Here is a 24,844-nt window from a genome sequence, read left to right as displayed (position 1 = left end):
AAGCGGTGCGGCATCACAGTTTACCACAGTCGTACTGAAACATTTCGATAGGTTTTTGACCGCCGTGTGTAATGTTCTATATTTTCAATGGAACATATACAATGTTGGGGCTGTTTACTTGAGTCATATTGCCATCATATTGCAGTCTACACATATCTCTTATGTGCGACTGCCATCTACTGCTCACAGTTGTAATTACACCATGTACTAAATGAAATTGCTTCGAGGTCTGTAAGCAAAACCAGAATTATTCCGTACATTCGGCGCACTGTCGAGTTTTGAGGAACAAAAAGGATTTTAAGTGCGCCTTATAGTCCAGAAAATACAGTATGCCTTTCGTAAACATAAAAACATTTTAGATATTCAGTTCAGGAAAAATTTGAGTATTGGTGTTGCGTTTATACTTTTGTTAAAGAGGAACATTATCACAATTTCAAAAGGGTTAAAAACAATAAAAATCAGTTCCCAGTGGCTTGTTGTATTTTTTGAAGTTTTTTTCAAAACTTTACCGGTCCCGGAATATCCCTCAATAAAGCTTTGAAGTACCTTATTTTCGCTATCTTTGAAACCACTATCCATTTCCCTGTGACGTCATACAGGGCTGCCAATACAAACAACATGGCGGTTACCACAGCAAGATATAGCGACATTAGCTCGGATTCAGACTCGGATTTCAGCGGCTTAAGTGATTCAACAGATTACGCATGTATTGAAACAGATAGTCGGAGTATGGAGGCAGATAGCGAAAACGAAATTGAAGAAAAAATTGAAGCTATTGAGCGAATAGCTATTGACGCTATTCGGTCATAGCGTGGGTGTACCTAATGAAGTGGCCCATGGCATGGCTGCCTTATTAGCATCGCCGGTAAAATGTGCGGACCAAACTTTCAGGACTTTTGCATCTTGTGACACTGGAGCAACTTAAATCCGTCGGTTGGTAAGTGTTTGTTTCGCATTAAAATGGGTATCTAGTTTTAAATGTACATACAGCTAGCGTAAATAGCATGTTAGCATCGATTAATGTAGCATGTTAGCATCGATTAGCTGCCAGTCATGCCGTGACCAAATATGTTTGATTAGCACATAAGTCAACAACATCAACAAAACTCACCTTTGTGATTTCGTTGACTTAATCGTTGCAAATGCATCCGCAGGTTATCCATACATCTCTGTGCCATGTCTGTCTTAGCATCGCCGGCAGACACTCGGCAAATAAACTAGGCAAATTCAATGGGGGTCTGGCGGAAGATTTATTGCCAGTGGCGTAACTTGAATCCCTCCCTGTTAGTGTTGTTACACCCTCCGACAACACACCGACGAGGCATGATGTCTCCAAGGTTCCAAAAAATAGTCGAAAAAACGGAAAATAACAGAGCTGAGACCCGGTGTTTGTAATGTGAAAATGAATATGGCGGGTGTGTTACCTTGGTGACGTCACGTTCTGACGTCATCGCTAAAAGACCGATAAACAGAAAGGCGTTTAATATGCCAAAATTCACCCATTTAGAGTTCGGAAATCGGTTAAAAAAATACATGGTCTTTTTTCTGCAACATCAAGGTATTTGACGCTTGCATAGGTTTGGTGATAATGTTCCCCTTTAAGTGTATGATGGCACAGCATCCATCTATCTTATATACCACTTGTCCCCCTTAGTGTCACAGGTGCACTGGAGCCTATGAGTGTACAATAGTAGTTCCTTAATTATGTAATTTAGTGTTGTGCAAAACTTTTGGCACTGTTTGACAATGTGGAACGTGTGTTGGTACAAGGAAGCGATGAGTTTACAGCTGTTTCTTTCCTGTGTAAAGCAGTAGTACCTATTAAACCTGCTTGTTCCATCAAACGTTGTTTACTGTTTCTTTGCAGGACTTTGCAGCATTTACTTCTCCCCAAGTGGAAACGAGTTGCTCAACTAAAAGCTCAAAGACGGTAAAGACTTTTTGCATTTCTCCACCTTCCTGAACTTCCATCACCAGGTCGTTTGTCAATGATAAATGCATGAAGCTAAATGACACAATTCAGCCAAGTTTTACAGAAACTGGCTTTCTATAAAGGTTAAAAAAAGGGTCACTATTTTCCCCATATAGAAAAAATATAAAGTAAAATCTGTTTCATTATCAAACTGTCATAAAACGTTTTAAGTGTCGAGGCCCTCTTTTTAGTCACATTATTTGACTGCCATGTAAGTATAAACATGTGGTAACTGTTGTATATTTACTTGTCTGTGTGCATGTGTGTGGCAGCAGTGGTTTGCCAAGAGAGATGCTCAAAGTGGGAGAAAGAGAACAAAGGGCCCAAAGAAAAGAGAAGCTGTCAAAGGTTTTGCAATCATTTAAAGATGAAAAAGACATACCTTGTGGTGAAATGTTTGCTCTGCCAAATGAAGCTGCTATTTCACAATAGCACTACATTGATATCGTAGCACATTATCAGAAAGTACCCTTCACACTTAAAGCGCCAATAATTGTCACACACACACTAGGTGTGGTGAAATTTCTCTCTGCATTTGACCCATCACCCTTGATCACCCCCTGGGAGGTGAAGGGAGCAGTGAGCAGCAGCGGTGGCCATGCCCGGGAATCATTTTTTGGTGATTAAACCCACAATTCCAATCCTTGATGCTGAGTTTCATGCTTCATGGGTCCCATTTTTACAGTCTTTGGTATGACTCGGCCGGGTTTTGAACTCACGACCTACCGATCTCAGGGCGGACACTCTAACCACAATGCTACTGAAGATAAGCAAACCACCAGAAATATTGTTAAAGTATATTTTGGCAGCTAACACTGTCTTATATGTTCGACTTGCATAACAATTAACAAATCATTTATTAAAAAAAAAAGATTTATTCAAACACATATAAGGACATGTTAGCATCTACATACAGTTAGTATTTTAATGCTAACGAATTGTTTTTATAAAAATCAAACACTGCTTTTTCAAGTAATACCTTTTTTAAAAATATATATTTTACATTTATTAATACATTATCACCTAATTAGCATACTTTTTGTCATATTTTTTGTTTAGTTTGATTATTTATTCCCTGGTTTTAGGCTACACAATTTTTTATTTATTTTTATTTTTTACTTATTTTTTAACACAAGTAATACACCTTAAATGATATGTGCATATATAAGAAGTAATAAGGTTCCCCTGAAAATTATGTTTTATTTAAACTGTTTCCCCCAAAATACATTGAGGTTATAAAGTGTGTTTTATTCGATTACTCTCTTAATCAAACAGTAGATTACTTGATTACTGAAATAATCAACAGCTGCAGCTCTACTTTGACGTACTCAATACAAAGACAGACGTGTCTCAACATTGTGAATTACTTTTCTTTTTCCACATTCCTAAACAACATACAATTGGAAAAATAAGTGAAGTGCTGTATATAAAAAGGTAGAGTAAAACCAGGCTCACATAAAATGACCCTTTGACAGCATGTGATGTACACTGTACAGTGCAAAAATAGAAAGCTGAAGTTAGAATACTTTGTTTGGCCCTATTATTTTACTTTCTTTAACACGAATGCATAAAGATAAGTTAACCGCTGTATAGTAAGACTAAATAGAATTAAAATACAGTAAAATTACATGTCCTTCCATATGGAACAGAAAACAAAGGCGACTTTTTAAACAAGTAAAATTCAATTCATACAGTAGACTTAAACAACAAATACTTGATTCAACCATACAGTATTTTTAATGACATTTGGCGGACATGAATGCAAATGTGCAGAGGGATGGGTTCTGTGTGTGCCTTGGTGACAAGTCTCTTCACATTAACCAGGTAACATTCCGTTCTCCTCTTATTCACTATTGTTGACATCTTCTTGCTCAAACCATATTGCAGCCAGCAGCTTATCATCATCCTCACAATTTCTCTCTATTATCACTTTTAACCTTCTATGTTACCTTCACAAAGAACACATTTTGGTATCTTGTTTTTTTTGGTGACCTATTTTTCACAGACACTTTTGAATCAACACAAAAATGTTACGTCTTCATTAGAATGAGAAGTGTCCACTCTAATAGCCATTTGTTTGCTTTATAAAAAGGACGTTTCTTTTATTTTCCATCTCATTCTAGTCTGTATATTTGTGTCGTTGTTTCTCCCGAGGTCTTTGTCAGAGCCACTGTAACCAAATACCATGCGTGCATAGCAAGCCTACATACAGATAATTGTAAAACAACACAGCCTACTCTCTACTATCTACCTTAGTTGTTGTCAGTCTGGACAATCCTCCTTAACCTCATTCATCAGCAGGTGGCTTTATCGCTAAAATATGTGCACACTTCTCCTGTCTGTATTTTTTTTAAACATATCCTGTTTGCATTTCTTGCAAGTCTGCCCACTGGCCCTGAGTGAGCGTTCTAAGGGTGTGTGCTTTCTTTGGCTAAGATTTGGCACATGATTGGTTTAAATGTGTGAGCGGAGACTGGAGCAGCTTTAAGCAAATAGTGTTCTGGTGAGAAGACTAGACAAAACATTATCTGTTTACATCTTGTGTGCTTGTGATTATTACTGTATTTCTTTAAACGGTGGAGACTCAACTGCAGATAATAGGCATCTTGTCGAGATGAGGCGATTGTATGGAGGTTAATTTGTGCCTTTGTCACAAAATATTTTTTGACACCGAATTTATGCAACTGAATTTTTTGCGTTTGAATTTTGTGAACAGAGTTTGTTTTTACATCAAATTATGCTCACAATTTCATTTGAAAAAAATCAGTGTTTTAAAGTTTCAGTGTTATAAAATTCAGTGTATAAAAATTCAGTGTAAAAAAAAAATCCATTGCAGAAAAAATTCAGCGTAAAAATAGTTGAAAATGTCTCTGCTTCAAAAAGCAAGACTTATTTCCGGTATATTTAAGACTGAAAAAATCAATACTGTCTCAGAACCAGCCAATGAGGGGTCAAGTTTGAAGTTACGTGACACTGGTCTTGCAAAACTGCATAAAAAAGCCGTTAATTTTCTGCCTGGACATAATACAACATAAATAACATTTCAATGCGGCCCGCTGAATATTTTCAAACTATAGAAATGATTCCAATGGTTAGAATCTGCACCTTTTGAGTGACACACAAAGCTCTGCTTCATGCAGACAAAGCATGAACAGAGTGGAGCAGAGTGGGCGGGGCCTGTTTATGGAGCAGCGAGTGTCAGACGTAGGCAGGGTTCTACAGCAAAGTTATGCAGAATAATGATACTATATCAAATATGTGGATGTTTTACCCTTTGCATTTATGTTGCATTTTTGTTGCACTTGCTCAATTATAAAAGATGCCAATCAAGGAGGTGTTCTGCAATTGATGAGCAACGTTCATATTTTTTCAATATTCAGTGTTTTATTGTTCATAGTGAGTATTGTAAATCCATCCATCCATCCATCCATCCATTTTCTACCGCTTATTCCCTTTGAAGTCGCGGGGGGCGCGGCTACAATCGGGTGGAAGGCGGGGTACACCCTGGACAAGTCTCCACCTCATCGCAGGGCCAACACAGATAGACAGACAACATTCACACTCACATTCACACACTAGGGCCCATTTAGTGTTGCCAGTCAACCTATCCCCCAGGTGCATGTCTTTGGAAGCGGGAGTACCCGGAGGGAACTGACGCATTCACGGGGAGGACATGCAAACTCCACACAGAAAGATCCCGAGCGCGGGATTAAACCCTGACTACTCATTACATTCATATTGTGAGGCAGATGCACTAACCACTCTTCCACCGTGAAGCCCTATTTTAAATCCCACTTTATAAATTTTCATGTAGAGTCTGGGTATCTTTTTCAGTTAAAAACTAAATAGATCATCTTAAAAACAGAATACATTATATATTTTTTATTATATGACAATCGGAATGCACATAAAATATAGAATGTGGCACCAATAACTATGAACAATAAAACACTGAATATTGAGAATATATGAACGTTGCTCCGCTACTGCAGACCACCTCCTTGATCAACATATTTAATATTCAAGAAAGAGCAACAAATATGCAACAAACACAGCTAAAAATAAAGGCAATATTACAAAAAACATCCACTTATTGGATATCATATCACTGTTCTGGCTTGTTGCTGCACCGTCCCTAGTCTGCATGAAGCAGCGCTTCCTATGGTTACTGTAGTGTTTGGTTAATCTATTATTAATCAAATTTTGTCTTGTTAACAACGAGCTTACCATCAAAAAATGTATTCATTATCCAGCACCATCTGCTCGTCATATTGTGTATCGCAGTCAGTTTAACTGCCTACCATGACTCGTACGACACTCAAAAGTGCAGATTCTAAACCATTGGAATCATTTTAAAGTTTGAAAACATCTAGCGGGCTGCATTGAAATGTTAATTATTTTCTGTATTATGCCCAAGTAGCACAGTTAACTGCTTCTTTAAATGCTGTTTTGCAAGGCCGGTGTCACGTGACTTCAAGCTTGACACCTCATCGGCTGTTTCTGAGACAGGATCGATTGCTTCAGCCTTATTTTACAGGCAGTGAGTCTTGCTTTTTGAAGCAGCTAATTTTTCGACTGAATTTTTTACGCTGAATTTTGAAATCACAGTTAAATTTCAATGGAATTGTCAGCATAATTTGATGTAAAAAAGAAAAATCTGTTCACAAAAATTCAGTTACATAAATTCAGAGTTTAAGAAAAAAAAGCTTTCGTAATAGAGACACAAAAAAACCTCCATACAATTGAGTCATGCCACCATTGAATGTCTACACTAGTCAAGGCCACACAAATGGTTAAAAGATTTGCTGTTGTGGTGCAGAGGAGGCTAATCTGTGCGTCTGCTATGCTTTGATATCAGCGCAGCATTTGTCATTCAGTCGGCATGTGATACCACAGAAAGACTTAGTCAAAGATGCTGTCACTGTTTATTTCAATCAGGGATGAATTGATTTGTCAGGTCCAGTGTGAGGCTGTTGAGTAGGGGCCACAATTTGAGGAAATACAGTATCCTGTACACGTTATTTTACCATTGTCTCCTCATGTCGCGCCATAAATGGAAAAAAAAATGTGTAGCCAGGGTTATAAATTCGAACAATTGCAAATGGAAAAAATAAACACCTGTCCTGTAGGTGCCAGCTTTACAAAAAAAAAAAATTAAATGTCGTGGACCACATTTTCTTGATGAAATCAACAACAAAAAAACCTAAGTATATGCAAAACATATATTTTTTTAATCTACAACAATTATACAACCTCCTACTTTACACTCCAAAATAGACAATGTTGTTAAAAAAGTGACAATATGATTCATGTGCACTTGGTTAATGACTTTCTGGTCGTTACCTCACACCAGTGGTTCTCAAATGGGGGTACGCGTACCCCTGGGGGTACTTGAAAGTATGCCAAGGGGTAAGGTGAGATTTAAAAAAAAATATTCTAAAAATAGCAACAATTCAAAAGGCCTTTATAAATATTTTTATTGAATAATACTTCAACAAAATATGAATGTAAGTTTATAAACTGTGAAAAGAAATGCAACAATACAATATTCAGTATTGACAGCTAGATTTTGTGTGGACATGTTCCATAAATATTGATGTTAAAGATTTCTCTTTTTGTGAAGAAATGTTTAGAATTAAGTTCATGAATCCAGATGGATCTTTACTACAATCCCCAAAGAGGGCACTTTAAGTTGATGATTATTTCTATGTGTAGAAATCTTTACTCATAATTGAATCACTTGATTATTTTCCAAAAATTTGTAGTTATTTTTATATCTTTTTTTCCAAATAGTTCAAGAAAGACCTCTACAAATGGGCAATATTTTGCAATGTTATACAATTTAATAAATCAGAAACTGATGACTTAGTGCTGTATTTTACTTCTTTATCTCTTTTTTTCAACCAAAAATGCTTTGCTCTGATTAGGGGGAACTTGAATTAAAAAATGTTCACAGGGGGTACATCACTGAAAAAAGGTTGAGAACCACTGCCTCACACGTCTAAGTAACAAACACACTCATCAACTTTAATGACAGTTGTGTGGAACTTTAACAGCAGACGGGCATAATGATACTTCAACTCACAGTTTTTCCCACAGACCCGCAATCAATTGTGGTGGCGGGGGCCTGGCCAGTGGTGTGGATGTGGTCAGGAAGGTGTAAAATTATGTCATCGCATAATTTGCATAATGGATTCTGGCAGATGTATTTTTTAAAGCAAAAAAAAAAACTGTAAAAACAAATTTGTTATTAGTATTGACATTTCCTATTCTTGTTACATCATATTGCTTTGCTGTATTTTTCAATTGTTGCTGATAATTTTATTACTACTATGTAACACATGCTGCACATTGTACACCCCTAGTTTATTTTATTTATATTGTTTATTTATTTGTTCAGTCCTGTCCAGGCACTCAAGCAAATCATATTGTGCAACCATTCAGATAAAGGTTTTCTCTTATGCCGTTAGCTTAATGCTAACATACAATGGACAATCCCATTGACAGGATAAAAAAACTAGCATTGCGTTAATTTTAACGTGCAAATAAGTAAAAAAATAAGATTTTAACCCAAAAAATATTTACTCAAAACGGCAAATACATTTCTAATTACATGCATATAGTCACCAAACTCGGAATTGAATACTGATTGTTAACTGTACAGTTACTAGGCCAGTGTGGCTGCCTGTTGCTGTGAAACCAGCTGGCTAATATTAATAATGTAGTCAATGTTTTGTAGGAACTTCATTGCCAGGAGATGGCAGCACATACTGTATATCCTGAACAATCAAATTATCAACGCATGGGAACCACTGCTGATTATTTAAGCTCACATTGCATGTCAGACACAAAAAGGAGAAGTTCCATTGAGAGTGCAATCCTCTTCTGGTGTTTCGCCATGCATCTCCTTTTTTCATTAACATGAACCCTCTAGTGCAGTAAAATAAAACTGCATCCTTCCTCCATCGTCTCACAGGGAGACCGTTGCACACGTTCTGCCAGCCCTGCCAGGGGAGAGGCTGCTGTGAGGAGCGCGCGGCCATGTCCGCAGTCGGCGCCAGTGCAGTCCAAGTCCACCTCGGGTTCACCCAAAACCATCTTCCCGTATCCCTGTTACCAGGAATCCCCACCCAAATCCCCCCGCCGCCTCAGCTTCAGTGGCATCTTCCGCTCCTCATCCAACACAAGCCCTTCAAGCATCAAAATATTTACCAGAGCCCGCAGAGGTAAGGAAAAATGTATACTTTTGCACTATCCAACCCCCTTTATGAGCATTTACTATCAGTATTTTAAATACACTCAGTAAGGTAAGCACGGTTGTTTCTGTGACGCTTTCCAAGCAAATTATTCACCATCAGGAAACCATTATTCATGTTTCACAAAATTGTGGAAGTGTAAAAAGAAGTATATTGCCTATGTAATGTAAAACCTTAAAGCAGGGATGCCCAAACTTTTTCCACTGAGGATCGCACATTGAAAAATCAAATGATGTGGTGGCCATTTTGATATATTTCATTTTCAAGGCCGGTAAAATACTTCCATTTTATTTTTATTTTTTTCAAAGAAAAAAACACCTGCATCCGAGCTTTCTGTAATTAATAGGGTTGCATGATGAATATCAGACTGATAATTATCGCGTTTATGTAAGTAATTATGAAGTCTTACCGATAAACCTAATCACATTAGAAATTTTTCTACGCTAAGTAATTTAGAAAAAAAAGAATATTCAATGAAACAAGATTTCTTGTTTGATGCTGAAGGTGATTATATCAAGTGTTTCTTTTCTCCTACTTTTGTCGTAAACTTGCCCTGAGCTCATTGTAAACAAACATCAATCGGGTGGGAATTTTCCGTGCTACAGTGGAAAAGGGTTGTCCCGATACCAATATTTTGGTACCGGTATCAAACTGTAATTCGTAACTTTTCACAAAAAAAGGGACCACAAACAAAATGTCATTAGTGGCTTTATTTTAACAAAAAATCATACGATATATTTAACATGCATTTCTTACTGCAATCAAATAACAATTTTGGCATTAAATAAAATAGTGAACACACTGGACAACTTGGAAGTAAGCAAACAACGGCTCGTAATTGGATGCGGACATATACATTAACATATTGTGTCATTTGTCATTCTATTTTGTTTGTCAAAAATATGAAGGACAAACTGTAGAAAATGGGTTATCGATCTCCTTGTTCATTTACTGGAAATGTGTGTGTGCATGCGTGTGCGTGTGCGCGGTCTTCCCAACGTGTCCTTGGTCTTCCCCTTGGCCTCCTACCGGTCGGACTTGCCCCAAACCGGGAGGAATTTGGGTGGCATCCTGAGCAGATGCCCGAACCACCTCATCTGGCTCCTCTCAATGTGGAGGAGCAGCGGCTTTATTTTGAGCTCCACCCGGATGACAGAGCTTCTCAGCCTATCTCTAAGGGAGAGACCGGCCACCCAGTGGAGGAAAATATTTCGGCCGCTTGTACCCGTGATTTTGTCCTGTCGGTCATAACCCAAAGCTCATGACGACAGGTGAGGATGGGAACGTAGATCAACCGGTAAATTGAGAGCTTTGCCTTCCGGCTCAGCTCCTTGTTCACCACCACGGATCGTACAGCGTCTGCATGGGGCCTCATGGGGACAGGCCCAGCCACCAGGCGCTCTATATCGTGCCCCACCTCCGAGCCTGGCCCTGGAGGGGTGACCTGGTGACCCGCGTCCGGCCGAGGGACCTCAAGGGCCTTGAGTTGTACTTTTCAGAAAGGTCTTTGAGCTGCTCTTTGTCTGATCCCTCACCTAGGACCTGTTTGTCTTGGGAGACCCTACCAGGGGGCATAGAAGCCCCCGGACGACATAGCTCCTAGGATCATTTGGAGACGCAAACTACTCTACCACGATAAAGTGGCAGCTAAGGAAGGAGTGTGTGTGTGGTAAGGTGGCAACTCAGAAAGGTGTGTGCGGGTGCGTGTGTGTGTGTGTGTGTATATGTATACGTATATACAATGTGTATACATACATACATATGTGTATACATGTATGCATGCATGTGTATACATATGCATGTGTATACGTATGTATGCATGTGTATACGTATGTATGTGATGATGTCATCGGACTCGATGGACAACATAAGCAAGTAAGTAAGCAAGCATGTATGTGTATACGTATGTATGCATGTGTATACGTATGTATGCATGTGTATACGTATGTATGTGATGATGTCATCGGACTCGATGGACAACGTAAGCAAGCATGTATGTGTATACGTATGTATGCATGTGTATACGTATGCACGTGTTTACGTATGTATGCACGTGTATACGTATGTACGTGTCTGCGTATGTATGCATGTGTATACGTATGCATGTGTTTACGTATGTATGCATGTGTTTACGTATGTATGCATGTGTATATGTATGTATGCATGTGTATACGTATGTATGCATGTGTATACGTATGTATGCATGTGTATACGTATGTATGCATGTGTATACGCGTGTATGCGTGTGTATACAAGTATGCATGTGTGTATATATATATATATATATATATATATACACACACGTATGCATGTGTGTGTGTGTATATATATATATATGTATATATACACACACATATATATATATATGTATATATGCATGTGTGTACATACATGTATGCATGTGTGGACATACATGTATGCATGTTTATGTATGTATGCATGTGTATATATGTATGCATGTATGTATATGTATGCACGTGTATGCACGTATATACATGCATGCATGTGTATTGTATGCCTGTGTATTATTGTATGCATGTGTGTACATGTATGCATGTGTATTATTGTGTACATGTATGCATGTGTATTATTGTATACATGTATGTATGTGTATACATGTATGTATGTGTATACATGTACGTATGTGTATACATGTACGTATGTGTATACATGTACGCATGTGTATACATGTACGCATGTGTATACATGTACGCATGTGTATACATGTACGCATGTGTATACATGTACGCATGTGTATACATGTACGCATGTGTATACATGTACGCATGTGTACACACATGTACGCATGTGTACACACGTGTACGCATGTGTACGCACGTGTACGCATGTGTACGCATGTGTACGCATGTGTACGCATGTGTACGCATGTGTACGCGTGTAAGCGTGTGTACGCGTGTAAGCGTGTGTGCGCGTGTGCGTGTGTACGCGTGTGCGCATGTGTACGCGTGTACGCATGTGTACATGTGTACGCATGTGTACACGTGTACTAGCTAGTCAGGCGGTGGCTAACTAGCGGCAGTATGTAATCAAGGAAGTGAAAGGTGCTTTTCCTTCACAATAAAACATTCATTCCTTTGTTTTGTTGAACGGGGTGCGCCAGGCTAGTGGTCGCTTGTCTACTATCTGTCAGCAGCGCTCCTTTTAGAAAAATAAATATTTGTCTTTGTTTACAGTAGGATCTCTTAGTCCAAGCCAACATTTTTGGATTATGAGGTGCACATTTGGCATTTACACTGATACACATCGCCAAGTTCATTATTGCTATGTAACACAGGAATGGTCTAATGTGGTATGAGACTGGTCAAACAAGGCCTTGCTTCATGACGAGTTGACTACTAACCATGCTAACGGGCACTTTTGCCAGAGCCAGTGTCTCCATGCACGGGGTGGGTTGATTATTATTACATAACCCAAACATGGAAACAGTCCTGGAAACGCTCTCAGACAAGAAAAGATGAGTCATGTGTTTTTGGCTCACATAGGCACACATACTTGCCTCCCCTGTTAGCTTGCAGTGGGCCACTTTGGCACGGGCTGATGGAATCACTCCAGTGGGGCCAGACCCCTTAGAGTTGCTAGTAACGACAACCAGGCTAAAACATATTCACCGCAGGATTCCAGCCATGCTAGCCACACCCAAGTATTAGGTCACTTCTATCTCACAACAGTGATCTTATCAATAAAACCTCCAGACCAGGATGCTGTAACCAGGTTTGAGAAGATTTAACACTGTTATGGCTGAGTCATCAGTAAGCTGCATATCCAAATTTACTTTCTGTAGTATTGTCCTTGTAATTAAAAAAAATGTGAGGTGTGTATTCACTTTTGTCAAATTTGTATTACAAACCCCGTTTCCATAGGAGTTGGGAAATTGTGTTACATGTAAATATGAACAGAATACAATGATTTACAAATTATTTTCAACCCATATTCAGTTGAATATGCTACAAAGACAACATATTTGATGTTCAAATTGATAAATGTTTTTTTTGTGTGCAAATAATCATTAACTTTAGAATTTGATGCCAGCAACACGTGACAAAGAAGTTGGGAAATGTGGTAGTAAATACTGATAACGTTGAGAAATGCTCATCAAACACAAATTTGGAACATCTCACAGGTGTGCAGGCTAATTGGGAACAGGTGGGTGCCATGATTGGGGATAAAACCATTTTCCATGAAATGCTAAGTAATTCACAAACAAAGATGGGGCGAGGGACACCAATTTGTAAACAAATCGTCAAACAGTTTTAGAACAGCCTTTCTCAACGAGCTATTACAAGGAATTTAGGGATTTTACTATCTACGGTCCGTAAAATCATCAAAAGAATCAGAGAATCTGGATAAATCACTGCACGTAAGCGATGATATAACAGACTTTTGACCCCTCAGGCGGTACTGCACCAAAAACCGACATCAGTGTGTAAAGGATATCACCACATGGGCTCAGGAACACTTCATAAAACCACTGTCAGTAACTACAGATGGTTGCGTCATCTGTAAGTGCAAGTTAAAACTCTGCTATGCAAAGCGAAAGCCATTTATCAACAACACCAAGGAACGCAGCTGGCTTCGCTGGGCCCGAGCTCATCTAAGATAGACCGATGCAAAGTGGAAAAGTGTTCTGTGGTCTGACAAGTCCACATTTCAAATTATATTTGGAAACTGTGGAGGTGGTGTCCTCCGGAACAAAGAGGAAAATAACCATCCGGATTGTTATAGGCGCAAAGTTCAAAAGGCAGCATCTGTGATGGTATGGGGGTGTATTAGTGCCCAAGGCATGGGTAACTTACACATCTGTGAAGGCACCATTAATGCTGAATGGTCCATACAGGTTTTGGAGCAACATATGTTGTCATCCAAGCAATGTTATCATGGACACCCCTGCTTATTTCAGCAAGACAATGCCAAGCCACGTGTTACAACAGCGTGGCTTTGTAAAAAAAGAGTGCGGGTACTTTCCTGGCCCGCCTGCAGTCCAGATCTGTCCCCCATTGAAAATGTGTGGCGCATTATGATGCTTAAAAATACGACAGCGGAGACCCAGGACTGTTGAACGACTAAAGCTCTACATAAAACAAGAATGAGAAAAAATTCCACTTTCAAAGCTTCAAGAATTAGTTTCCTCAGTTCCCAAAAGTTTATTGAGTGTTGTTAAAAGATTAGGTGATGTAACACAGTGATGAACATGCCCTTTACCAATTACTTTGGCACATGTTGCAGCCATGAAATTCTAAGTACATTTTTATTTGCAAAAAGAAATAAGGTTTATGAGTTTGAACATCAAATATCTTGTCTTTGTAGTGCATTCAACTGAATACGGGTTGACAAGGATTTGCAAATCATTGTATTCTGTTTATATCTACATCAAACACAATTTCCCAAATCATATGGAAACAGGGTTTGTACAATATGTTGAATGGAATATGTTTATTCATCTAGTAGAACATTTGTAAGGTCCGGTAGAACATTTGTAAGGTCCTAGGTCACCCACCGCCTCGAGTTGTTTTGAATGCATTGTCACACCAACTCACCGAAGAATTCCTTTATGAACTCTTAAACTCCATTTGCAAAACCTGCCAAAAGAAAGCTGCGGCTAAAGGGTCTAATACGTCCAATGTGGTGCCAGGTTTATACGCCAAAGTAAAGCTAAGGAATTGTAAATGAGATAAATTATGTTAGCGGCAAGTTATATCATGAAGAACTGAGTTAACTGCAAAGGTGGCACAATCAGTAACGTAGCCTTGAGTCAGGTCGGTGTAAACAAATATCGACGGGTACTCCTGCCATGGCTTCATTCAGTGACCATTTTGTATTAGAGACTGTTTCTTCCTGTCTTTGTTGAATACTAGAAAATTCCCGCGGAAAATTTGGATGGGCCTGCTATTTGTGCCCTCGATTTCTGGCCAAGGGTCGCTGGAAGCCGCCGTGCTTTTAAAGGCCTACTGAAATGAGATTTTCTTATTCAAACAGGGATAGCTGGTCCATTTTATGTGTCATACTTGATCATTTCGCGATGTTGCCATATTTTTGCTGAAAGGATTTAGTAGAGAACATCGACGATAAATTTCGCAACTTTTGGTCGCTAATAAAAAAGCCTTGCCTGTACCGGAAGTAGCAGACGATGTGCGCGTGACGTCACGAGTTGTCGGGCTCTTCACATCCTCACATTGTTTACAATCATGGCCACCAGCAGCAAGGAAGCGACGATTTCCCCATTAGATTGAGCGAGGGTGAAAGATTTGTGGATGAGGAAAGTTAGAGTGAGGCTCTAGAAAAAAAAAAGAAAAGAAAAAAAGCGAGGGTAGTGTGAGCGATGTTATTAAACACATTTACTTGGATAATTCTGGAAAATCCCTTATTTGATTATTGTGTTACTAGTGTTTTAGTGAAATTATAAATTCATACCTGAAAGTCGGAGGGGTGTGTTGACCGCCAGTGTCTCTGATGGAAGCCATCGAGGAGCCAAGAAAATCGCAGCTGGAGGACGCAAGCTCCGCTGATATCTCCGGTAAGAGCCGACTTCTTAGCATAATTTTCTCACCGAAACCTGCTTGTTGACATGTGGTCGGGAAACATGTTCGCTTGACCGCTCTATTCCATATTAAAGCTTCACAACAAAGAAACACCGTCTATGTTTTGGTTGCTAAAGGCAGCTGCAATCCACCGCTTCCCACCAACAGCTTTCTTCTCTATTGTCTCCATTATTAATTGAACAAATTGCAAAAGATTCAGCAACACAGATGTCCAAAATACTGTGTAATTATGCGATGAAAAGAGACGACTTTTAGCCGTGAGTGGTGCTGGGCTAAAATGTCGGCTCAACCAATAACGTCACAAGCACGCGTCAACATAAGCGACGTTTCCTGTTGAAAACGTCCCGGGAAATTTAAAATTGCAATTTAGTAAACTAAACCGGCCGTATTGGCAGTAATAATAAGGTTAATAGTATGAGCAATAATAATATGAGCTGCTTGCATTGCAACAGGGCCATAATAAGTGTGAAACATTAACATAACACCACAAGCTTGTAGACTAACAGCACTATACCATGGCATCCAGTTATTATTAAGCACAAAATAGATTATTAAAATGTTTAAAGTGACAAGGATGACAAGTTGATGACAATAATGCTTGATTTTATTACCTACATAAGTAACATTTCCCCTGGGGGATCAGTAAAATTAATCTTAAGTCTTATATTATTAATACGTTATGTGTGTGAATAAGTATGTTATTAATTAGTGTATTAATTATTAATAATACTTTTTGTTTATAAGTATTATTTTGTAATGTTATGTTATTATATTACTGTTACTTTCAGCAGTAGTAACATCAAAATCTCTAAGTGATTTTACCAAAATTGTGTTGCATAATAATCATGATAATAGTGAAAAACAATGAATATTATTAATAATCGTTGCATCCCCACTCACTTATATGAGGTGTTTTTTTTGTGTGCGTTACAGCCTTGTTGGCCATCATTTCCGTACCGTCACCACTAGGGTGTGCTCAAAGCTCAATATTCTCCATGGTTTGTGTTGACATTATTTTAAAGCCTTTTGCATGACTTAATATTACTGCATAATTCAAACAGCACATTTTGTGGAAGCCTTATCCATCTTATCTTTTTTCTAAATATGACCGAAGATGATCTCCTGGAGCTTTTTAAGGGGCTCGCTGCCTGCTGAAGTCGAACGTTAAATGTTTCCATGGCCTTATCAGGAAGTGACCAGGCTGTGCGTGCTACCTCGTACAACCATGCTGAGTCCCCCTCCCTCCTTTCTCTTTCCTCTCTGTTGCTATAGTGTGGCGTATGTTGTCAGTAAATAGAAGGAACATTGCATTTTTTGGAGCCTCGCAAAATCCACAGTCCTTTAAAGGTCAGCGTGATACACCTGGATGCATTTTGGTAACTGAAAAATTAAGAGGTCACGTAAGGGTATCTGAGAGCTTGGTGTGACATTGCTTGTGAGCCGTAACGCTATCGCTAATGTCATCTGTTAAGAGGGGCGGCAATGCTAATGGAAGTCTTCTGATCAGTTGACTGGACATGGGTTATCCCCCCTTCTAAAGGTCAGCCCTCTCCCCTAAAAGCGGTCCTGACAGCTGACCGTCCCAGCAGCCACACACTTGATTGTTCTGCTGTCTTTACTGACATGGAGGTGTCCTCATCCGACTTGTTTGTTATTGTCCTGCAGCAGTAAAAAACGATTTAGACAAATAAGGCTTTATTCTATATTAAAAAGTTGAGGAAATCCCATTATTAATTAATAAGCAGTGCTTGCTTGTGGATTACCGTATTTTACGGACCATAGGGCGCACCGGATTAAAAGGCGTACTACCGATGAGCGGGTCTATTCAGGTTTTTTTATTATACAAAAGGCGCACCGGATTATAGGGCTCATTAAAGGCGTCATTCACAAATTTTTTTCTAAATGTAAAACACTTCCTTACAGTCTACATAACATGTAATGGTGGTTTTTTGGTGAAAAGTTGCAAAGATTATGTTTTACAGATCATTTTCAGGTAGCTTTCTGAGCGTCTCTTCAGGATGTGCCTTTTTGTGGGCGGTCTTATTTACGTGGCTCACCTTCGACAGCGTCTTCTCCCCGTCATTTTTGTTGTAGTGGTGTAGCGTGCAAGGACGGGAGTGGAAGAAGTGTAAAAAAGATGGAGCTAACTGTTTTAATGACACTGAGACTTTACTTAAATCAATAACGGAGCAGCAAAATGGATGAATGGATGGATATTCTCTTCCGTGGCTCAGTAATGCAACATCAACGCCGGAAATGTGTGCCGTGAAAAACCGTCCTACCGGAACCCTCTAATAACTAAAGTTCCATGGGTGAATTATGTAAACCCACTACAGATTTTAGCGCTTTAAAAGCTACTCTACTAATAGATATAAGTAAGAACTTTACGCTACTTTATATTAGAAATGGTAACAGCAGAAGATGAATGCCACATAAGAAGTTAGAGAAAAAGAAGCTTATTGACTACGGTGTCGGCTCGGACTACAATGGCGGAAGTGCGCACATTTTCAGGACTTATGCAGATTCCTAATACACATCAGCAGGTACGAGAAGGTAAGAAAAGTTGGTTTTGCATAATATTGCGAAACAAAACGCCAGGTAATATGTCTGCTAATAGGTGCCATTTTGCGATCCTTATACACACACCATAATAATACTTGTAGGTTTAATGCGCTGACAATCCAACAAGCGGGTTCATAGCTCACCGAAGTCGTACTAAAACCTTTTGACAGATTTTTGAGCGCCTTGTGTAATGTTCTTTATTCCTCAATGAAACGTTTAAAGTTTTGGTGTTATTTACTGCCGTCATCTTTCAGTCTACATGTATCTCTTATGTGTGACTGCCATCTACGCGTCAAACTTATCATGCATTACAGCATGTACCAAATAAAATAGCTTCGAGGTCGGTAAGCACTACCAGAATTATGGCATACATTAGGCGCCCTGTCAATGAAAGGATTTTAAGTGCGCCTTATAGTCCGAAAAGTACTGTTAGCGTGGATCGCAGCTACAATACAGTACATTTACAACAGAGTTAGGCGGCCAAATATTAATATTGGATATGCACAATATATTTTTTTCATGCCGAGACCGATAACTTCCTCCTTCTCAAGACCGACACTGAAATCGTATTTATGGCTGTTAGTTTTAAATGTGGATTTGCCTGTAGGTTGTGCACACCTTGAGGTAAGAGTCTTATTAAGTAGTGAATTTGAAAAACTGTTTATGTATATTTGTCTTAACCAAATTGGATTATAATATCGTAGAGATTTTTTGGAACCTTCTTAGAGGTAGGAGTGCTGGATTTGTTCACCCTAACCCACTTACAACACAGTATGGGTTATCTTGCCTCATTGGAGCATTTAAAAAATATATATATATATTGGGTATATAAACTTTTGAAAATATTATTGGATTATCGTTGTGAGATATTGTGCACCCTTAATATATATACAGTTTATGTTATTTATTTTTTTTACCTGCTCTGCCTCGCCTGAATGCACATCCCTGCCTTTATGTGACTGGCAAGCGCACATCATCAAGATTAGTTGAAAAAACATGGCTGCCATTAAGCAAAACTTTCCTAAAACTAATTGCTTATTTGATTAATAAATATATTACAACTTTGATGCCTGTATAACATGTATGCTAAGGTGTCTTACTAAGTTAGTATTTTGATCACAACCCACAAAGGACGCCACAAATGTCATTTACAGTTGTGTCAAAAAATGAGGGGCTTTCTTTTTATTTTATTTTATTTCATTATTATTTGTTATTATTTTTCTATCTAGCCACTCAGGCAAATCATATAGGTGATGTAGAAGCCCATATCTGCTGTACTGATTTACTATACAAAAGAGAAGTGTGGGATACTTCCCTTATTTGTATTTGACTGTATTAAATGCATTTATATTAATGTTTGGCGCAGGAAGAAGAAGAAAAAGAAAGATGGAGGGGGTAATTGCTGAGACAAAAGCGGGATAAGACAGACTGTGACTGTATGTACGTACTGTATTTGTGTATGTATTTGGGAGCGTATGTATGTGGGTAGGTACCAATGTGTAACCATTTGTAGGAGGAGCGTTCTACAAGACACGCTTGTTTTGGCGGAGTTTACTACCTCGGAACTCTTAGCGGGAGTGCAGTGGAAGACGTGGAGTGAAGTGCAGACCTGACCAATGACTGCTGCCCCCATGCCTGCTCCACACAGGCTGGCCTCCCTTAACACGCGTGCTATATTAAAGAGACGCCACCCACAGCTGCACCTGACAATTTACGGCTCTGACACCGCTGAGAGGAGGGGTTGTGTCAAACGGTGGTCAGATGCATCACTCAGGGAGGAACTTTTGAGTGGAGCCGTACAAAATTTACTGCTACTCTACTTGCCTTTGTGGACGTAAAACATCCGCTTGCTCCATGGGTGTGGATTGTTTGCAAGCTTAACCTTCAAGCCTTTGCCTTTTTTACCTTAAGGAGTCTCTCATTTATAGGAAAAGGGAACGATCTCCTCCTTAAAGGACAGCCAGCTTTGTTTTGTCACCACAGGGGAAAGAGAGAGACTGTCCTTTTTAGTGCCGGGTTGCTCTGTCGTAATGCGGATGGTCACGCTGGTCAAATTTAGTTTGGAAGCCGCAGCCCTCCACGCTCTATGAAGAGGTTTGGCAGCCTAAGGAGGAGCAAGAAACGCAAGGAGCAAGATGGACTCGGCGGAAAGCATCAGTCGGAGGCGTCGTGCCTTTCGGGTAAAGCGCTGTTGCTTGTTGTGTCTGTGTAGTATGTCAGCTTTCTAAGCGACAACAACTTGCTTGAAAAAAATGTATTTAGTGAATTGCTACTATGACACCGGTCGTCATACTTTGGTGTATTTTTGCACAAATTCTTGTCAGACGGAAGGATGAGTCTGTGTGCCGCCGTCAAAAGGAGCCTTGCATCTCAGCCTGTCAAATCAACTGCATTGATCACCCTGCAGGCTTCTCATCATTTTGTTGACAGAAGCAGTTTTGGGTCGACTTCAGAGCGTGTGAGTTAGATACAACGATGTACTCCGCAAAGGAGGTAAGCGTAGCCCATACAGTACAGTAAGCGGTTGCCCTCTTCATAGTACATGATCGTTCCATGTAACAGTAGTCATTCTGCTTTCTCGCCCTATACGGGTTGGACCGATTAGGAGTTATTCGAGCAGGGCGTTTCTGGGTGTTGTTGATAAATGGCATTCGCTTTGCATGGTAGAGTTTTAACTTGCCCTTACAAATGTAGCGACAGACTGTAGTTACTGACAGGGGTTTTCTGAAGTGTTCCTGAGCCTGTGTAGTGATATCCTTTACACACTGATATCGCTTTTTGATGCAATACCGCCTGAGGGATCGAAGGTCCGTAATATCATTGCTTACGTGCAGTGATTTTTCCCGATTCTCTGAACTTTTTGATGATATTATGGACCATAGATGGTGAAATCCCTAAATACCTTGCAATTGGTTGAAAAATGTTCTTCTTACACAGTTACACAATTTGCTCACACATTAGTTCACAAAGTGGTGACCCTCGCCCCATCCTTGTTTGTGAATGACTAAGCATTTCATGGAAGCTGCTTTTATACCCAATCATGGCACCCACCTGTTCCCATTTAGCCTGTTTACCTGTGGGATATTCCAAATAAGTGTTTGATGAGCATTCCTCAGTCTTTTTTGCCACTTGTGCCAGCTTTTTTCAAACATGTTGCAGGCATCAAACGAGCCAATATTTGCAAAAAATATAAAGTTTTCCAGTTCGAACGTTAATTATCTTGTCTTTGCAGTCTATTCAATTGAATCTAGGTTGAAAATGATTTGCAAATTATTATACTGTTATATTATATATATTATAATCAACTTCACTGGTTTTGGGTTTTGTATATAAAAACAAATCTTGCCTTCCTTTTTTCTTTTTTTTCTTCTTTGTCATGAAAAAGGGACGTTTTTTCATGAAAAAGGGAGGTTTTGGTGGTTAGTGCACTAATTGTAAGTGTATATTGTGTTTTTTATGTTGATTTGATAAAAAATAAAATTTAAAAATTTTTTTTAATAAAAAATTATTCTGCGGCCCGGTGGTTCAGAACCACTGACCTACAGTATATGAAGCCTTTAGATTTGTGGGTGCAATTTTGTGGACACTAATATGAGTTTTGTGCATCTTAAGTAGCCCTCTAAGGCCTGGAAGAATCAATTTCTAAATCTTGGTTGATTGTAATTTTGAAAAAAATAAATCCCATTGTTAACCATCATAAACGTTGTAAAAACTGTACAAACAGTGCAAGCTGCAAGGAAATGTTCACTTTCTCCTCTGATATCATCAGTGTGGCTGTCTGACCCTTGACCTATAGTATATATTTTTTTATCTCCACCCCGCAAAAAACCCTGGAGAGTCACTTAAGCGCACACGGTCTATACAGTTGTGTGAAAATGTAAATGAGGTGTGCCGCTCCTAATGGGTTTTGCTTAAAATGCCTATGAAGACATGCTAGCATACATGCAATACATGGTTCCTCAAAGTTTTGTAATCATTACTATTGTCCCGATCCGTCAATCCATCCATCCATTTTCTACCGCTTATTCCCTTTGGGGTCGCGATCCGATATTAGCAAAAAACAAGTATCAGACTACACCGTCTTGCATCTAAAACCTACAGCGTGTTTACTTGCACAACTGGGCAACAACTTGACATTGAAATGTCCTCTTAAAAAAAAAGCACACAAGGTCAGTATTTTCTTGTATTTTACAGTGAAGTCATTTGGCCTTAGTGAAGTCAACATGGTCTATAGCAAGGGTGTCAAACTTATTTTAGCTCAGGGGCCGCATGAAGGAAAATCTTTCCCAATGCGGGCTGAACTGATTAAATCATGGCATAATACCTTAAAGATAAAGACAACTAGTTTTTTTGTTTTACTTTGGCCAAAAATAAAACAAACATATCCTTAAAATGTACACTTTACAACTAATCCTCTTTACAAAACACTTCATGTTTAAAAAAATAAAAAATAAAAAAAGAAATTATGCCGTTTCAAAAACACCATGAAGAACACTATGAACACAACTGTATTTTTACAAAGCCATTAAACTTTAGCACTTCCTGTTCAGCATTCTCATGTTGGCAGTACACCATTAAAAAACGTGTTTGGAAAAGCAACCGAGTCTTTCTTCAAACCGCCACATTGGTGTAATCCGCAACTGTCACAACACATTAATTTATCATCATTCAAATATTACGATTATAATATAAACAAAACAGTTGTCAAAAAATGACACCATAATAGCCAAAGTAAAGGTAACATAACTACACACTTAACCAATGAGATCATGCTAGATTTAAGCTTAAAATAAAGTACAACAAACAACAAATGTAGAAACACACATTTCTTTACATTTTTACAATGGAGTTCAGGGTGCAAACAACAAATCTAGAAACACACTTTTTTTTTACATTTTTACAATGGAGTTCAGGGTGCGCATGTTGCCGTCAACCAATTGCAAGCACTGCATGGAACTCTACCTACAAAGATGATGTCAAGTTGACTTAAGTCTTTGCATCTTAACGTTTTGTTACTTTATTTGTTGAGATGCATAATATACAATGAAAGAAGATATTGTGTATCACTTCATCATCAGTCTGCCGCCATCTGCTACCAGCCACAACAGGGCGCTTAAAGTCAGCTGACACGTCATCTTAAACAGTGTGATGTGTGACGTGAGTTACACTTAAATTGCTATTGCGAAATTCAGTGGACACATTTAGAACAGAAGTTTATTTCATTAAAAAATAGCAGCTCATTTTTATACTTGGTAAACTCATCTTGCGGGACACTGGCCGGATTAAACCTGCTCACGGGCCGCACTAGCAGCTACAAAACAGATTAGCACACAACAGAACATAAAATGGAGATATGTAATAAATGTCCTAAATTTAACAATATTGCAGTCAAAAACACAACATTTGTCAATTTAAACAAGTATAAAATAATTATAGTTGCATATTACTTACAGACACAAAGTCTCTAAAGCAGAAGCGTATGAAAAAGTATTTAGTAACAAACATGTCCGCATCATGTACCTTTGTGCATCATGACCCTAATGGATTGTAATGTAATGGATTATTGTGACTACTAGATGTCGTCAATAACAAATTACCATTTTACTTCAAAAGCATAAATATGTCATTAGATTAGAGGTATTGTTTTCCATACCTACCGTTGTTCCTTGAGTAATTTCACTTGATCAAACCTTTTCCAACGTTCCACACTACGAAATAATAATTGTAATAATGTTATCATACCAAATTGATATTGTATCAGGACACCCAGAACAATCATCACACAAATGGTTATTCTTGTATAGGCTATTAGTTGTTAAGTCCCACCTGTGCCCCTGCAAAGATGTTTTGCTTGATGTCAGACATGTTTTTCCACCAAACTCGCTCAAATTTGACGAACATCTGCTTGTCAGTCCCCCACAAGTGTGTAGAATTGTTTTTTTTGTGAGTCTGCTTAAACACTCCTAACTTCACAGTGGGTGTTTTGTAAGGCACAATGAAATATTTCAATGAAATCCGACCCATGCGATTTAAAAACAGTGCCGGTTTATTTGTCAGAAAAATAATCGCACAGGTAACACCGTAGGGGTGCGTTTTTTTTAAAATGTTCACCTTTTGGTGTGCAGCAGTTCGGGTTTGAACACTTCCACGACTTGCTTCCAAAAACACTCAGGAAAAACATTAGGACAAACAATTTCTGGCAAAAAAACCCAACCCTGTTTAAAACAAATGGATGCATTTGTTGATTGGATGGATCTTGCACAAGTATAACAACATTTCATTGTGTACGCAATTTGTTACATCTATAAGGCGCCCCATAAAAGATGGGGAAAAAGGTAAGGAAGGATGAGTAAAAAAATACAATCTAGACTGGGCTCCTAAGGGGGCTCAGTCTGGAGTGGAAAAAAACCTCCATAGCGAAGCACAAATACATATTACAACATACATTTAGATATCTACCAACAGAGGGAAGGTAGTTCAAGGTCATGGTGCTAGGC

The 24,844-nt window shown here is 38.8% G+C and overlaps 1 protein-coding gene across 3 annotated transcripts in view; it reads left to right on the top strand.

Annotated features, from left to right (window-relative positions):
• Nucleotides 1-24,844, top strand: part of LOC133568420 (5'-AMP-activated protein kinase subunit gamma-2-like) — a 90,572-nt gene that overhangs the window by 9,336 nt on the left and 56,392 nt on the right. For 2 of the 3 annotated variants that reach the window (XR_009809601.1, XM_061920325.1), the window contains exons 2-3: nt 1,868-1,930; nt 8,949-9,198. Coding sequence is in view for 2 of the 3 variants with exons in the window: in XM_061920325.1 (XP_061776309.1) it covers nt 1,868-1,930; nt 8,949-9,198 (313 nt within the window). In the remaining variant the exon portion in view is untranslated. Of the gene's footprint in view, nt 1-1,867; nt 1,931-8,948; nt 9,199-19,960; nt 20,528-24,844 lie in introns of those variants that run through there. The other variant, XM_061920326.1, reaches the window with a different exon arrangement.

This window comes from Nerophis ophidion, linkage group LG14, assembly GCF_033978795.1.
Source record: "Nerophis ophidion isolate RoL-2023_Sa linkage group LG14, RoL_Noph_v1.0, whole genome shotgun sequence".
NCBI lineage: Eukaryota > Metazoa > Chordata > Actinopteri > Syngnathiformes > Syngnathidae > Nerophis > Nerophis ophidion.
This window is presented reverse-complemented; position numbering and strand designations above follow the sequence as displayed.